At 40.7% G+C, this 16,319-nt stretch overlaps 1 protein-coding gene across 1 annotated transcript; it reads right to left on the bottom strand.

Annotated features, from left to right (window-relative positions):
• Nucleotides 1–1,646: 1,646 nt before the first annotated feature.
• Nucleotides 1,647–15,936, bottom strand: RBBP7 (RB binding protein 7, chromatin remodeling factor). The gene is made up of 12 exons (XM_032774296.2): nucleotides 15,673–15,936; nucleotides 15,172–15,316; nucleotides 14,443–14,588; nucleotides 12,526–12,699; nucleotides 11,949–12,064; nucleotides 9,007–9,167; nucleotides 7,016–7,142; nucleotides 6,730–6,807; nucleotides 5,323–5,399; nucleotides 4,654–4,711; nucleotides 3,272–3,382; nucleotides 1,647–2,181 (listed from the first exon to the last, which is right to left on the bottom strand). The coding sequence occupies exons 1-12, from the start codon at nucleotides 15,686–15,688 to the stop codon at nucleotides 2,113–2,115; spliced, it is 1,278 nt and encodes a 425-aa protein (XP_032630187.1). The 5' UTR covers nucleotides 15,689–15,936; the 3' UTR covers nucleotides 1,647–2,112.
• Nucleotides 15,937–16,319: the final 383 nt, after the last annotated feature.

Below are 16,319 nucleotides of genomic sequence, written 5' to 3'. Positions count from 1 at the left end.
CTACACAAAAAATGAGGAAACTAGTTAAACAGAAATTAAAAGGAACAGCTAAGAGTGTTCCTTTTTAAAAATACCATAATAGAGGTTCAAATAAAATGTATACCCCATGTTAAAAAAAAAAAAAAAAAAAAATAAAAAAATGCCACCTTGGGTGACTGGTCAAGAAAATGGCAGATGAAATTCAATATTGATAAGTACAAAGTAATGCACACTGGAAAACAATCTGAAATATATATATACACACACAAAATGATAGGGTCTAAATTAGCTGTTACCCCTGAAGAAAGATCTTGGAGTAATGGACAGTTCTTTGAAACCATCCACACCATGTACAGCAGCAGTCAAAAAAGCTAGTAATAGTAAGTAACATTAAGTATTAAAATGCCACTATATGAATCCGCAGCACACACACATCTTGAATACTGCATATGGTTCTTGTCACCCTCTCTCAAAAAATACTTAGAATTGGAAAAGGTACACAAAAAATAGTCAACCTATGGAATTCACTGCCCAGGGATGTTGTGAAGGCCAAAAGCATAACTGATTTCAAAAAAGAATTAAGTTAGTTCATGGAAGACAGGGCCATCAAGGCTATTGGCCAAGATGGTCAGAGATGCAACTGACTGCCAGATACCGATTGGATGACAGGGGATGGATCACTCAATTGCCCTGTTCTGCTCATTCCCTCTGAAGCATCTGGCATCGGCACTATCAAAAGACAGGATGCTGGTCTAGATGGACCATTAGTCTTACCCAGTATGGTCATTCTTGTGTGTGATATGGGCCCACCCCAAAGCAGAGATCCTTTCTCTTCACAGGAACTCATACGTGTATTGAGGATAGGTATATTTTCCCTAATAAAACAGTGAAATTAAAGAACTAGCAGATAACTCTAATTTCAGACACAGGACTAGAATATGTAACTCCTCTACAGCTAAGGAGACACTTGCCTCAAAGGCTGATGCATCCAAATTCAAAAGGAGTGTCTAGATGTATCCAATTTAGTTAGCTAAAATACATTGTTTACTCCAACAGTTAGATGCCATTTCAGATACATACTGAGTGAAACATCCGCTCTCCTTTCCTAGGTCTGTTTTTGTATTTCACTCCACACAGTGAGGATGCTACAAAAATATATTTGACTAGCCAGATAATACACCATGCACTATGGCCACAAGTATATGAATGACTATTATAATAATGAATTCTTCCTACATAGCAGTTTATAATATTTGTATGAGGCCTCTCCCATGATACCTAAACACCACCTGATTTTAATATGAAGATTTTGGTAAAATAATCTCATGGACAGCATTGCTGAAGACTTATACAAGGATCTGAAAGTTGACAATCTAGCCACAGAGTAAGATGTCCTTTATAAAGTTCAAGTACAAGGAAAAAAAATTTTTTTCCAAAAAGATATCTACAGGTAACTTGTTTTGACTTTCATTAAAGTGCCTCTGAGATCACAATCTGTCTCCCCATCCAGACCTCATTTATACATTAGCCGTACAGCTAAACATTAGAAATACTGAGAGACGAAACCATCTATGCAGACAAACGTGGAAAGGTAGCCACCCTATTCTTTGGAGAGCACTATCACTAGGCAGTAGTTAGATTTTCTTCTTCAATTAATACACCAAACATTTTCTTCAAAAAAGTTTATTTATGCAAAGCCAATCCGGAAGTGTTCTGTAAAAGTGAAAAGCTCATTTTACATATGATAAAAACATTTATGCATTTAGTCTAGGAAAAGTGAGGATTTTGAGTTGTCTAATCATTTACAGGAATCTGCAAGCTTGTTTTAAAAATAGACAATGGTATTCAATCACTTATTTTCCCCAATACCTAAATGCTGTACAGTTTGCTATAGCTCACTTCAAGGTGCCAAAAAAAAAAAAAAAAAAAATATCAGGGATATCCCATTAAATTCAACTATACAAGCTTTGTGCTTGATAAAAATCAAGCATTGGTATAAGCATTACATTCAACTGAGAATATTTTGAATGTATATAGTAGTCAAAAAAAAAACAAATAATAACATAATTTATATGAATGTCAGCCACTTCACAAACACCCAACATTCTTGTCTTCCTTTTCCTAAGGAGAAAGTTATGTTCCTTGACCCTCCAGTTCTGATGCTGCTATATCTGGTTCTTCATCATTGTAAATGTTTTCAGCCTAGAGACAAAAGTTATTCCATTACAAGTATCAAAAAGTGATAGGCACATTTGATTAACAGTATTTTTTTCTAATCTTAGAAGTCATAAGATTGCAGAAGTGAGGAGTAGGTACTTTGAGAACAGGATTGTTTTCTCAGAAGTATCCCTTTCCCTGACTTTAAAGAGGGAAGTCAGTTTTAAGATTATGTAAAATGGCTAGACTAATCAACACTAATATTAAAAGTATGTAAACGATATTTTAAATTGATGCACTTTAGGCTAATCCTAATCCATTTAGCTCTTTACCCAAAAGATTTTGTCCCTGTCTCATATCCAGTTTCGGTCTCACTTTAAAACAACTATCCCAGTAGTAATTGCTTCCAAAACACACATCCTTCAACTTGCAAGGAAAAAAACTCAAGTGGACAGATGGGGAGGTACATCTGTATACACATTTAGTTGATGTTATTTAATTAGTTGTGGTTTTCTGGCAAAACTCATGTGGTGTCAATTTATATCAAATGACTGCTGTCAGGCAATGGTCCTGCCTTTAAAGGGACTCTGATAATGTAGGGCTTCCTCTGTTACCACTAAGATCTTATAACTAACTAGGATTAATGACTGCCAGCATGACTCCCAGAAGTCTTAAAAATGCAGTTAAATTTGCCATTAGGAGTTCTAGAAGCTATTTGTAAAACAAAAGCTTAGATTCTGGATAGCATAGCACATGTAAACCTGCAATATCTGCAAACTCACTCTGAATATATATTTTTCCTTCTTTTGAAGATACTAAAATATCAGCTTAGCTCCAGTTAACTCATCTGTTGAAACTGATGTTTTTGGTATATATTAGAAATTAGCCATTTCTAGTTCAATTTATCCTCAATAAAATTCAAAATGATATACAAGTCATAACAGATAACTTTTTTTGGTATGGATATTAGTCTAAATGTTCAGGTCATAAGTTAAATCCATTTAGTTAGAGGAAAAAGATTGCCTCCATGAGACATGGTCTGTCTTTTTTAAAGACTTTTTAAAGAGAAGAATAACCTCTCTCATTTATATCAATGAAGCTGAAAGCAATGCAGAAACTAAGTTCTGACACTCACCATTTGCCATATTTGCATTATGTTGTCCTCAGATACAGAGCAGATTACCCAGGGTTCGTTAGGGTTCCAACTAAAATCTGAAATCTTTGCAGTGTGTCCTCCATGAATAAACTATTAATAAGATCAAATTTAATGACTCAAGACATCTCTAGACAATTATCAAAGTAGTGAAATATTTTAATTTACTATTCTCATTAGCAAACTAAGTAAAACTAAGGTATAACTATGTACAGTAGAACCTCAGAGTTACAAATACCTAGGGAACGGAGGTTATTCGTTCGTAACCCAGAAATGTTTGAAACTCTGAATAAAGTGTTATGGTTGTTCTTTCAAAAGTTTACAGCTGAACACTGACTTAATACAACTTTGAAACTTTACTATACAGTGGAAAAATAATGCTTTCCCTTTTTTAGTAGTTTACGCTTAAACATAGTACTGTCCTGTATTTGCCTTTTGCCCCTCCATGTCTCTGCTGCTGCCTAATTCCAAATGAGGTGTGTGGAGCTGACTAGTCAGTTCTTAACTCTAGCATTCTGCTGTAAGTGGAGATCTGAGGTGCAGTTTTAAAAGTAGCTGCCTTAACACATACGCCATAAACAACATGTAAATGCCACCCACACACAAACATTTCAGATTAGGACTGTTGAGGAGAAGGCAGGAAACACCATTTAAAAAGCATTCTTGCTACCTGTGTTACTTGGCACAGCAGCCTCCTGCCTTTTCAAAAAGCTCGGTATTAGGTTATTTTACCCAGAAGCAAGATGAAGAGTTATTGCTGGATATGGAAGTCAACCAATAACAACTGTTTTCCCGCATAGTTGTGCGGAAAATATAGTAGTTGCTTGTAAATCATTTGATGGAGAGCCTAACATGAACTAAAGAAGCTATTTCAGATTATTTCCTTTCCCCCATAAAGTTGCTATTAGCAACATGGCCATTTATAGCAGCATTAAGTTGCTAAGAACCCTAAATGACTACGTAATCTAGGAAACATTAAACACTATACTTTGTTTCAATGATAACTTGAGGTAGTAGGTTAGTTTTGGTTTATACATAGTTAAAAGTATAACCTACAGCTGTGTTTTTCTACACTTTACCTGACCTTGGATATAGGCAACATTGCAGACCTGCTGCAGCAATGGCACTCTGTGCAGCACTCACACAAAGGAGCACTAAGAACCACTGCCTTAAAACTCACTTAGCAATTGAGAGCCACAGTCAAGTACACAGATAGTGAGACATTGAAGAACTTGCCTGAAGTAAATTTCTGGATTAGACAGATTATTGGTCTGGTCTGCTACTGCAGTTCTCTAGTCTAAGAAATAAGATAAATTCTTATGAGGCATCAGCAGGTCTCCAAGCTAAAGACAGCAAATACGTACCAAAAGTTCAGGAGGCCCATCTTCTGCATCCTCTGCAGATTGCTCTTCTCCAATTTTACTATAAAGAAAACAATGCTGTTTAAAGGAAGTATGTTTAAACCCTTAAAATCTTGAAGTAGTTACAACATCAATATAGTCATCTCATTTAAGTGGGCAAGAAGTCAATTTGGGAATTAAGGTTTAAAAAAAAGTAATAGCTAATGGAGCATTATGCCCTTCTCCTATCAAGGACACTTGCACTGAGAAAATAGCTTTGTTTTCAATTCCTACTCTTGCGGCTTATTCTTCACCCAAAGTTTTAATCTTCAAATATGGGTCATCACCACTGGTTGCTGAAAAAAATCAGATTCTGCAGATTAGATCAATAAAGGACCCTTGGGGCAGAGATCACTTATTACAAAAAAGACCAGGGGTTCGGGGGAGGGAGACATGCAGAGTTGTTCAGAAGGTTTGTGTGTTGGTTTTTTTTAAACTTAACTGGCAAAGATCAGTAAAAAGACAGCATAGTATTCCTACACTGAAATTTGCTAGTTTTTAAACAGAAAATAGCTTATGCCTAAATTGTAGGCTTAATTATTTAAGTACAAATGCAAAGCCTACTGCATATATTGGATATGTGTCTGCTATCTCCACATAGGTTTTAAATAAAGGAACAGAATCCTTCTTTACCTTAGATCCCATACATTTAGCCGACGATCAGTCCCACTTGAAGCAAGAATTGTTTCATTATGAGGAGACCAGTGAACCTGTAAGAGAACATCTCTCAAAAATAAGAGTATAATGTTACTGACTTTGTATGTATTCTGAACTAGTAACTTTAGATATGACCAACAATGCCAGTTTTAACTATCAATGCTTGAACTGCTACAGCCATAACCGAGCAACATTTTTAATAAAAAAAAAGAAAGTTTAGAGTAGACCGACCCAAAAAATATATAGACTACTTCTCACTTCATGTACCCCAACATCAAGGTTTTCCTACAATTCAGAGGATCTTAAGTTTCCTCATGGAAGAAATCCAACCACAAGAAATATACCATTCAAACTGCTATACTACCATAAAGTGTGGGTATTAGTTAGTTTGACCCAGATTCGTGTTCCTAAAATATGTATTTCCAAAAAAAAAAAAAGTTCACAAACAGAAGGCAACTCTAATTACAAATATTCCCTTAAAACTGTGTAACTTTATTCAACGACTTTCATTTTATGTATGATTAGGCAAGTTTAAAAGTGATTTGCAGACACACTTGACCATTGTAGAAAATTGAACTAAGTCTTATACTCATGACTTCAATCATACATATTTTAGGAGATTTTTTGACTCAAACAAAAAGACAGCTTCCCTGTGCATATCTTCTCAGGTGCACATGAAAGCAATCTTCTGGATCCACACTGGCTGATTAGTATCCAGTTGCTTTGGGAGAGCTGATTGTCATCTATAAAGCCATAAAATGGCTTGTTATCTGCTAATGTTAAGGACCATCTCTCCCCACGTGCCATGGTGCAGAGTGCTCAAAGCTGGAGAACCCTCTGAGAGGAAAGTGGTGCCCGGGAGTTCTTTGAGAGGGGTCCTCAACTTCAGAATCTATTCTTTACCCATCTGAAATAGCCCAAATCTGTTATCTTTCAGAGCACACTGAAGGATTTTGGGAAAGCATAGATACATATACAAGAATTGTTTTAAATTATTCCGAGAAAAGCTGCTGGGCTTTTATACTTGCCCTATTGATTTTATTTTAACCATAGTGAGAGAGCATCTAAGCATTTCCCATAAAATGCCAGTTTGTGTGCTGCTGTTAAAGCAGCAAGTTAGAAAACTGGCAAACTCGTGATTATACTTTGGGGGAGAAGAGAAAAAAGTTTACTCACATTACTTATGTTGCTTAAACTAAGGCTTAATGGTGGCATTAGTTCAGCTATTAGTTCTTGCAAGAGATCTCAGTGATCAGATATATTTCAATTCATCACAATATCAGAATTCCAAACCAAACCATATTCCCACCTGATCCGGAGCTCTCAGCAATATGCACAACCTTATTCTAAAACCTTCAAGTTATTCATTTGTCTTCTGCCCACCTGAAAGATTTCATCCTTATGAGACTCAAAAGAATGAAGTTTTAATTTAAGGTTTCGTAGATCCCACAAAGCCACAGTCTGTGAGGGAAAGGGGGGGGGGAAAAAAAAAAAAAAAAAAGGTACTTTTACTCCAAAAGCCTCTGAAGTTACTCAATTTTAAATTAATACGTTTTAGCTACCCTTTGCACTTGTTTTATTGACATTTGTGACTAGTGTCTAAGCACACTTTTAGGAGCATATACATTCAATTTGTACAGTATGTTAAAAATATACATAAGTAAAAAACCTTGTCAGCAGAACCAGTTGCTAGAATGAACTCGCTGTAGGGATTGAAGGACAGACAGTTGACCTCGGCTGTATGGGCATCTACAGAATGACTTGGCTTGGATGTAGTATTGGACCTCGTGTCCCAACTTTTTTGGATGAAGGGGTGGGAAAAAGGAAGAACACAAAAAAAAATGCTAGTCAAATGTGCTAGAAGGGAGAACCAATTCTCACACACTAAACCCTATTCAGCACTTGAAACAGCCCAGTATGAAGACTTGTCTAAATGAAAAGTTCGCATCCAGCAAGCTAGGGTGCGTGGATCTATAGTACACTAGTATGCTGCGCACTAACTTTTCATCTAAACAGGCTACAAGTAGAATGAACACTGGGTCACAAAGTTAGCACTCATTTCATACTACATACATACTGTATATATTAAGTATCTGTATAAAGTTAACATGCTTTACTTTGAGACTAAGAGCCTGGTATACAAGTTTCAACATTAAAAAGGGGGGGGAGGCGGGGGAGAATTGAGAGTAATTTGTCATACAATACTAGTACAATCCCATCTGTCTTAGAACATACTAATCAGTTAGAAGATTTATACCACCAAGGTATTTCACATTTTAGCAAAAGCAAAGCATTCACTGTACAACCTCAAGAGTTTTCCCTTTTATCTAGGGGAATGATTAGTCTGTTAAGTAATTTGTTAAAGCAAATAGATGTGATTGGATTTCTCACATATCTGAAAAAGTTCATAGCACTAGATTAATATTTAGTCAGTCCACCTGATGGTATTTACAGCTTGCTTTTAAATAGAATTATCAGGTCAATCAAGGGGAAGAATGGTCCAGGGGTTAGGGCACCAGCATAAAACTTGGTGAGGCCTAGGATCAATTTTCTGCTCCACTGCAGACTACATTTGTGACCTTAGTCAAGTCACTTAGCTGTTCTGGGCCCCTTCTACTGTAATTCCTGGGTGTTGTGAGGATAAATATATAAGATTGAGGAACACAGCCTCAGCTAAACAAAAGGACTTGAGGAGGGAGCAGCAGTGACAGCCTCCCTTATAACTTTTAGCTCCATTGGTTAGGGTACTCACCTGGAATATGGGAGACCCAGGTTAATTCTTCCTTCTGCATGATTTTCAAGAATGGATTTGAACAACATTTCCCAATTCTCAAGCAAGTGCCCTACTACTGGACTACAGAGTCATCCTCATGGTCTCTATATTACAAACATTCACTGGGCTAAAGTGGAACAGCTTCAACAGGCTAGACTGAGAAACACTCTCTCCTCTACCCCTGAGTATATGCCATAACCAAGTGGCTGTTTTGTGCTCAGATCAAACACCTGCCAGATCCGGCTCACAGGAGAGATAGGGAGGACAACAAGCATCTTCACCTGGTTTGAGAACTGCAGTGGAGCTTAGGTGTCTGAATGCCTACCTAAGGCAGCAATGCACATGTCTGGAGGTAGAACTTAGGTGCTAAGGAACTTTTTATAGCAGAAATTTAGGCAACTAATGATTTTAGACACCCACAAGATTAGGGTTCTGTGGATCAAAGCAACATGGCTTTGGGCCTACAATGATGGGACCATAAAAGTACCCAAAATATGTAGGTCACTAGAAAAACTGTAGAATCAGGATTCCCATTCACCATTCATTTAACCATAGATCTAGATTTACAATATAGTCTTAGTAAGAAAGGCAACACTTAACAGTAAAGCAAATAGAAGGAAATGCACATTTAGGATTATTCCTATCCAGATTCCTAGAAATACAAGTAATGCTGTAAAATCTAGGTGATTTATCTTCATGTTAATGCAACAGAAGGCTGGAGTATTTTAGGACTGCAGGCCACCTCATAGCCTGAATAGATTTTTTTTTTTTTTTAAATTAGGCAGTGTGCAGTGCTTGTCTAGACTGTTGCATTAACAAGCAGGGAATTATAAGTTCCAGAGAACTGTTCAACTTCTCCCCACCTCCAACTCTCCGCCCAAACTTACATCATAAGCTTCTGATCATCAGCAACTGATCCAAATAAAGATTCATGAAGCAGATGCCATGCCACATCTTCTACTACTGCAGAATGTCCAGTAAAGATTGCTTTAGCATCAACAACTTTGCCTTCTTTTGGTCCTGCACTTATATCCCACAGACAAACAGTCTGCAGACAAAAGTCACATTTTAATACAAAGTAATTTATTGTTCAGACTTGCTTTCCTTGGTGTAAATCTTTCAGTATACAGATAGCAATCTAGTCGTATTCTAATTATGTTGGTTTTAGCACTGTTAACATAGTTATGTCACACTGCTGGCATTCATGTGTTTTCTGTAACTTGAGACCATCATTCTTAACTTTATTAAACAAGACATGCCCTTACACATCACCACCATAACTGCCTATAAAAAGAAAGCTTACTAAAGCCAAAAGGAGTCTACAATATTCCTACTGGGGTCTCTGCCTAGACTTTATTAGAATGTAGTTTTTGTAGTCCACCAAATACCAAAGCTGGGTTTGCTGGGGAAGGAAGGACAGGGAAAGAAAGGGAGACTAAAAGAAAAGATTTCCACAGATGCTGCTGCAACCCAAGACATTAACCTCATCTCACAGGTTTGTGTCTTTAGTGCAAATATAACATCCACTCAGCAATTTCTTTAGGAGACAGGGGAGGAGAAGAGAGAGACTGTATCGTGCCATTCAATAACAAGCCCTTTGGCTATTCACTCCTGACAAAATTCAGCACCTCCATATGGTCTGCATATTTCTGTGCCCTCTACGCAGAAAAATGCATAAAATCTGTGAGGGGACACGTGCCTCTTCCCCAGCAGCCCAAGCTAGGCATCTGTTCTAGCATGCCTGGACCACCCTCTGAGACACAAATCACTGCATGTGGCGGGGGGCTGTGCATGCATGCCTTTGTGGGAGATGCTGATCACCATCAGGTGGTAGGGTTGGGCACGCATGCGTGGGGACTGGCATGGAGGGGTAGGGCATTTTATTATCCCCAAGGCAGGCTCTGTCCCCAAGGCAGAAATGCGGCAGCCTGCCTGCCTAGAAAAAGGCCAAGATTCTGTATGGGGGAAATCCTAAAGTTTTAGAGCACCCAGTAGTCATACAGAGGGCTGTATTTTTCAGATTCATGGTGTTCCAGTTAAATAAAACAGACTTGGCCTCTAGTGATGGTGTTAAAAACCTTGTCTGGATTGATTCTGATCAGTATATATATGACTACATCCAGTATCTTTCAATAATCAGGAAGAGAGTTGCCAAGTTCCCTCCTGGAATATATGGCTATCGACCAGACACGTTCAAGAAGTTTCTGTCACTGTATTTGCATGGAGCTGTGTAAGATTCTACTCAAACGAAAATCCTTTAAAGTTCACTTTCTACTACTGTTCTTTCATCAGTAGATCATACAGCTAAGCTAATGGGATTGTATACTGCTCTTAAATAGAGTAATTTAAGGATTTAAAACATAATTTTTTAAAATAAAAATAAATTAAAAAAAGAGACAATTGTTAATGTTGCTGTTGATGGTTAAACTGATCTCATTCTCTGAGGCAGAAATGTAGCAGCAGCCTGCCTGCCTAGGAACAGCCTGGTTGTTTCCCTCCCCCTGTGGACCCCCCTTGCTCTGATTAGCCCCTCCCCTTGTGCGCCCATGCCCCCTCCCGTGCGCTTGTGCCCCTCCCCTGTTTGAGTTTGCCCCTGTTTCACTGCACTCCACGCCCCCATGCTGTTATATTCCCCTATTCCCCTTGTGCAGCTAGAGGAGCCGGATTCCCATCCCAAGTCGGTGACCGAACCCCCACAAGTTCTTGATAGCACACACACCCCCATCTAGCCATCCCCTTCTAGCACCCTCCTCCCCTGCCTAGCGGGGAGGAATGGTTGACCTGATCCCCTTTCCTGTCCTGCCTCTGGTGTTTGTCTGCCCCCCCCTCCCACGCTCTCATAAGGGCGGGGGACGCGGCAGGCTAGATCCCTCGGGCAGATCCCACCACTCCCCCCACCCGTGTAAAAAAAAACAAAAAAACATTATTAAATGTTTCTATTGTTAGTTAACTGATCCCATTCTCACTCAATTCCCTCAGGAACTTAAAACCTGTAAAAGTTTTAAGGCCCCTACATTACCAGAATGATGTGAAGTCTTACAAATGACAGTAAGGGAATTAGCTAGGAAGATCTATGTGCTTTCTGTTTTTTTTCTTGTGCCGAAGTGGCACAATGGGGTTAGATTACAGCTCAAGATTTATTTTACTTATCTATTAAAACAGACTTCGAGAGCAAATAAAACATTTACCAAGCAGTCAATAAATATCAGGATAATCAGAACCAAGCACTTCCCAAAGTACCCAGCCAGGTCCAGGACAATGATTAGCAAAACTGTACGACTTTCATGTGTGAAAGTCTGAGCAATTTAAAATTACATTCTACCTTTTTTTTTTTTTTTGGCTGTTTGGTATTCTGTAATGTAATTTAACTGGAATGCAAGGTATTAGTTACAGTGTTTGCAACTTTCATATGTTTAGGAAATGCTGAATAGTTAGTGACTTCTTTCTGTATTTAGTTTAAATAAATTACAGAAACAACTGAAACTGATGTGATTATATTGCATTATTTTGACATATAAAATATGAAGAACTTTTAAAAAAATTTTTGCGCAGAATACCCCGAGGTGTAGCTATTATGAGATAGGCACTAACTAGCTATAGAGGTATCCCAACCTCCTCCTGTTAAGGATGTGTCATGGTAAGTGGGCTTTCAGGGTATAAAGGATAGAAACATGAACGTCTAGAATTAAAATTATGAAGGCATTTTGATGCACCCTGGACGGAGAAGACGAATGGAAAAGATTTTATAGGGAAAAATACTATTAGGCCATGTGAATCAGCAACTCTTCCTTTTGTTTTGTATTAACAAAGAGGGAAGTTAGTTTCTTACATGATCATCAGATGCACTGAGAAGATGTCCACTCAAATTGGAATTCCATGATAAACCATAGCCTTCTTTTTGATGTCCTCTTAGCCTAAGGTCAGGATTACATTCTCCACTTGGGTCTAAAAAAGAAACAAACCATCGTTTAGCTCTTAGAGCTCCTTTAAGAGAAGAAGAATACAATGGATTGTAATTGATGGAATTTTTCTTTTTGCATTGCAAAATAAAATTTGAAAATTGTCTGCATATCTGCTTACTACAGGGAGAAGCAGGATTTGCTTTTCAATTTCATGTTCAGAGTAGGTTACAAGACACTTGATAGCTAAAGATAGCCACAGAGGGTCCTACTCTATCACCTCAAGTCTGAAATACTGAGGCAAACTTTCTGAACTTAATTACCTCAAGCATATTCTAACTAATCCAAATTGTTTTTAACTAGCACAGGAGTTAAGGCACCTTCAGACTTAGTGCTTTAGCATCAAAATACAATAAACTGGACTACTGTCAGACTCATGTCTACATCTAGACTACATTTATAATACTAGAGAAGATATTGTATACAAATTCAAGCAGGTTGACCCACCTGGTTTAGATGGATGTTTGGTGTAATCAAAAACCAGCACATCAGAGGAAGGAGTTTTTGTAGCGATGATGCAGGGGTTCTGGGGCATGTAGCGAGCACGATTTACTTCACCTTCATGGTTAATTTTAATTTCAGTTTCAATTTTACCAGTCACAGATCCAAAGCCGCCAAATTCTAGATTTTTTTTTTAATACATTTAAAAAACGTTTTTGATTAAAATCGTATCAACTATTCCAAGTGTGTTAAGCCAGTGTTCTCAGGCTTTTCATAATTGCAAGTAATTTAGTGTAGTAATACAAGTCACGTGAAAGATTAGTTACATTACAGCCCTTTAATATAAAATCTTAAAAGTTATCTTATCTTGAAAGCAGCGAAGTACAATAACTTCTCACTTAAAGTTGTCCCGCTTAATGTTGTTTCGTTGTTACGTTGCAGATCAATTAGGGAACATACTCATTTAAAGCTGTGCAATGCTCCACTCTTACGTTGTTTGGCTGCCTGCTTTCTCCACAGCTGGCAGCCTCCCTATGTGTGTGTCCCCCCTTCCCCCCGCCCCCGGTGCCTCCTGCCGCCGGCAGATCCCATGGATCAGCACCTTCTCTCTCCTCGTCCCACCTCCTGTCCATGGCAATCAGCTGGCTTGCAGCATTTTGAAGGCAGGAGCGAGGACTCAGCCCACAGGCTCCCCCTCCCTCCCAAATGCGGCAAGCCAGCTGACTGCCACGGGCAGGAGCGAGGGGGGAGGAGTGAGGACTTAGCGCGCCTCCCCCCTTCCTTCCCTGCCTCCCAAAGGGGTGATCAGCTGGCTTGCAGCATTTAGAAGGGAGGGAAGTGAGGGGGAAGGAGCCAGGATGTAGCGTGCAAAGTAAAGGGGGAGGAAGTGGGGGGGTGGGAGAAGAGGCAGGTCAAGGGTGGGGGCTTGGGGGAAGGGGTAGAGTGGGCAGGTGAGGTTGAGTCCCCACCCTTGGTGCTTGCAGAGCAGGGGAAGCTGCCCTGGAACCTAACCTCCCTATTTACATTAATTCTTATGGGGAAACTGGATTCGCTTAACATCCTTTCACTTAAAGTTGCATTTTTCAGGAACATAACTACAATGTTAAGTCAGGAGTTATTGTATTGTTAATCTGAACAGGTCATCACAATAAGCAGTGACCAGACATAACACCTTCCGAGGGGTAAATCTCTTGTTTTTGAGAATCTATCAGTTAGCTTGAGTGTCACAAATGAAAGGCCTAATAAAGTCAATATGTATGTGAAATAGGAGACTTTTGCAGGAGAGTCTCTAAGACTAACTTAACATGAATTGTTATCAGCTTTCAGATTTTTTTTTTTTTTAAAAAAGGGTCAGAGTAAAATATATTAAGGTTCTAGAACTACACTATATACCATCTCACACATACCCCTAGGGGTACGCAGAGGTATTCCATGGGGTACATCAACTCATCTAGATATTTGCCTAGTTTTATAACATGTTACATAAAAAGCACTGACATCAAAAGTCAGTACAAACTAAAATTTCATACAGACATTGACTTGTGTATACCGCTCTACATACGACAGACTGAAATGTAAGTACAATATTTATATTCCAATTGATTTACTTTATAAATGATATGGTAAAAAAAAATGAGAAAATAAGCAATTTTTCAGTAATAGTGTGCTGTGACATTTTTGTATTTTTAAGTCTGAATGTGTAAGCAAGTAGACTTTAAGTGTGGTGAAATACTCCTGAACGGGATACAGTAGTCTGAAAAGGCTGAGAGCCACTGTTGTATACTAAACTTGTTTATAGTATATAAACACACCCTTAAAATATTTTTAAAGTTAAAACCCAAGTTAGAACACAATTAAACAAGGTATGCACTATTTAACATTGCTGCTAGAAGAACACAATCTAAAACCTCCTGCAATACTCACCTCCTTTCTCACTGTCATAGTGAGAAGCATCAAACTGAGCATCATCATTAGGAATCTGGACCCTTGCAACAACCAAATGGTTCTGCTCATCAGAGGTATGTGTTCCCAACACTAGCCAATGAAGAGCATAATCCTTTCCTTCAGGCCTGTTCAATAAAACAGAGGGTCTTACAAAAAGCTAAAAATTGTACTTTTACATATTTTTAGAGGCAAAATTCTTCTGTATCATCCCAATTTCTACGGAAGACTACAGATTAGTTGGGGAAAATATTTTCCTTGCCACATTAGGCATATCAGAATAAACGTTTATAAGCTGAACTCCAGGTGTTCTTGACATCAATAAATTTGACAAGTACATCTTTAATAAAACTGAAACCCCAGTCTTTTAGAGTGTTTGTCACTATCACTTGAATAGTATAAATAAGACTTCTATGTGCACATACATTAAGTAGAGGCATTTTGACATCAGCACCTGCTACAGTAAGTCCATGTCAATGCAGTCAAAGGCATTTGACATTAAACAGCTTTTCCAGTGTTGACACTCCTAGCAGTCAGCTCTTTTTCCTACAGTGAAGCAAGAGGAGTAGTTCGGATATTGAAGACAGGACTAACTGCTTAAATAGAGATGATTTCCCTCTTGCAAGCTGTTACTTTTACTAGAAAGTCTATTCCAAACGGGGCGCCTGGGGGTTTACACAGGTAACCGGGGCGCAGGTAAGTGAGTCTCACCTCGTTACATCAGGCAGCCACTGCACAGTGAGGCTGGGCCACTCGAGGGCGTGGGTCATCACCAGGTCATACAGGAACGGAGTGTTCTTCTTCCAGATTTTGTACTCTTCGTTGATGACACGCTCCTCCACGGTGTCCTCGAACACTGCACGGGCGGGACCGGACAGACAGACAGACAGAGGCGCGCTAGGCGGGCGGCTCCCGGCAGTCGGGGCGGGTGGCGGAGGGGGAAACACCCGCGGCCTCACGTTTCTTTTTTTCCCTAAGCCGAAGACCGCTCGTGGCGAGACCCAGCGGTGGCTCCGCCCGGCCACGCGCTCCCCTCCCTGCACTGCGGGCCGCTCAGCCCCGCGGCACCGGGATCGCCCCTCCCCCAGCGGCGGCCCGTCCTGAGAGACCCAGAGCCGCCAGGCGCCCCCCCGCCTTGCCCGGGGAGAAAAACCCGCCGACCCCCGACCCTCCAGCCCGAACAGGGACCGGCCGGGCCCCGCCGCCTCTTACTCTCTTTATTCGCCATTTTGTGCGTGGGGCTCCCTCCCGCGCTGCGCTCCCCTCCCCCCGGCGGAGCTGGCGCCGCCGTCTCCGCCGCGGATGAAGCGGCCGCTCACGCGCCGGCCTTAGGGTTCGAGGCGGCCTCGTTCTCCCTCCAAACCGTTGGCTTGGATTCCGAGAGACTCTCCAATCCGCGCCGCCGCCGGTGCGCATGCGCAGCAACCCGGCGGCGCTCCCGGGTCAGACCGCCACGACCCCGAGGCAGCGACCAATGAACGGAGGCGGCGAGGCTGTGACGAGCAACAACACGCGTGAGAGACGGCCCACACCTCAACGAGCCCGCCCACCGGCCATCACTACTTCCGGGGCTCGCTCAGGCAGCAGGGCAGACAAGCGCATGCGCAGCAGAAGAACGCCCAACAGCAGGGGGGGGCAAAGGATGGGAGGGGCGACAGGGCCAGCAAGCCCCGCCCCGGTCTGATGCTGTTGCAGAGAGCTCGTGTCCCGCCTCCCCTGTTAGCAGTGACGTCAGTGCCCCTAGGGCCCCGTGCAGCTGTGAGGCCAAGCGCCCGAGGCGGCCGCTGCTCCCCCCCCCCCGCAGCACCATCCCCCCCCACATGCCCGTGGGCCAGTCCCGCCCCCAACAGAGCGGGAGA

The sequence above is a fragment of the Chelonoidis abingdonii genome, chromosome 1 (assembly GCF_003597395.2).
Source record: "Chelonoidis abingdonii isolate Lonesome George chromosome 1, CheloAbing_2.0, whole genome shotgun sequence".
NCBI lineage: Eukaryota > Metazoa > Chordata > Testudines > Testudinidae > Chelonoidis > Chelonoidis abingdonii.
The sequence above is the reverse complement of the archived record's forward strand: the minus strand, read 5'-3'. Positions and strand labels throughout refer to the sequence as shown.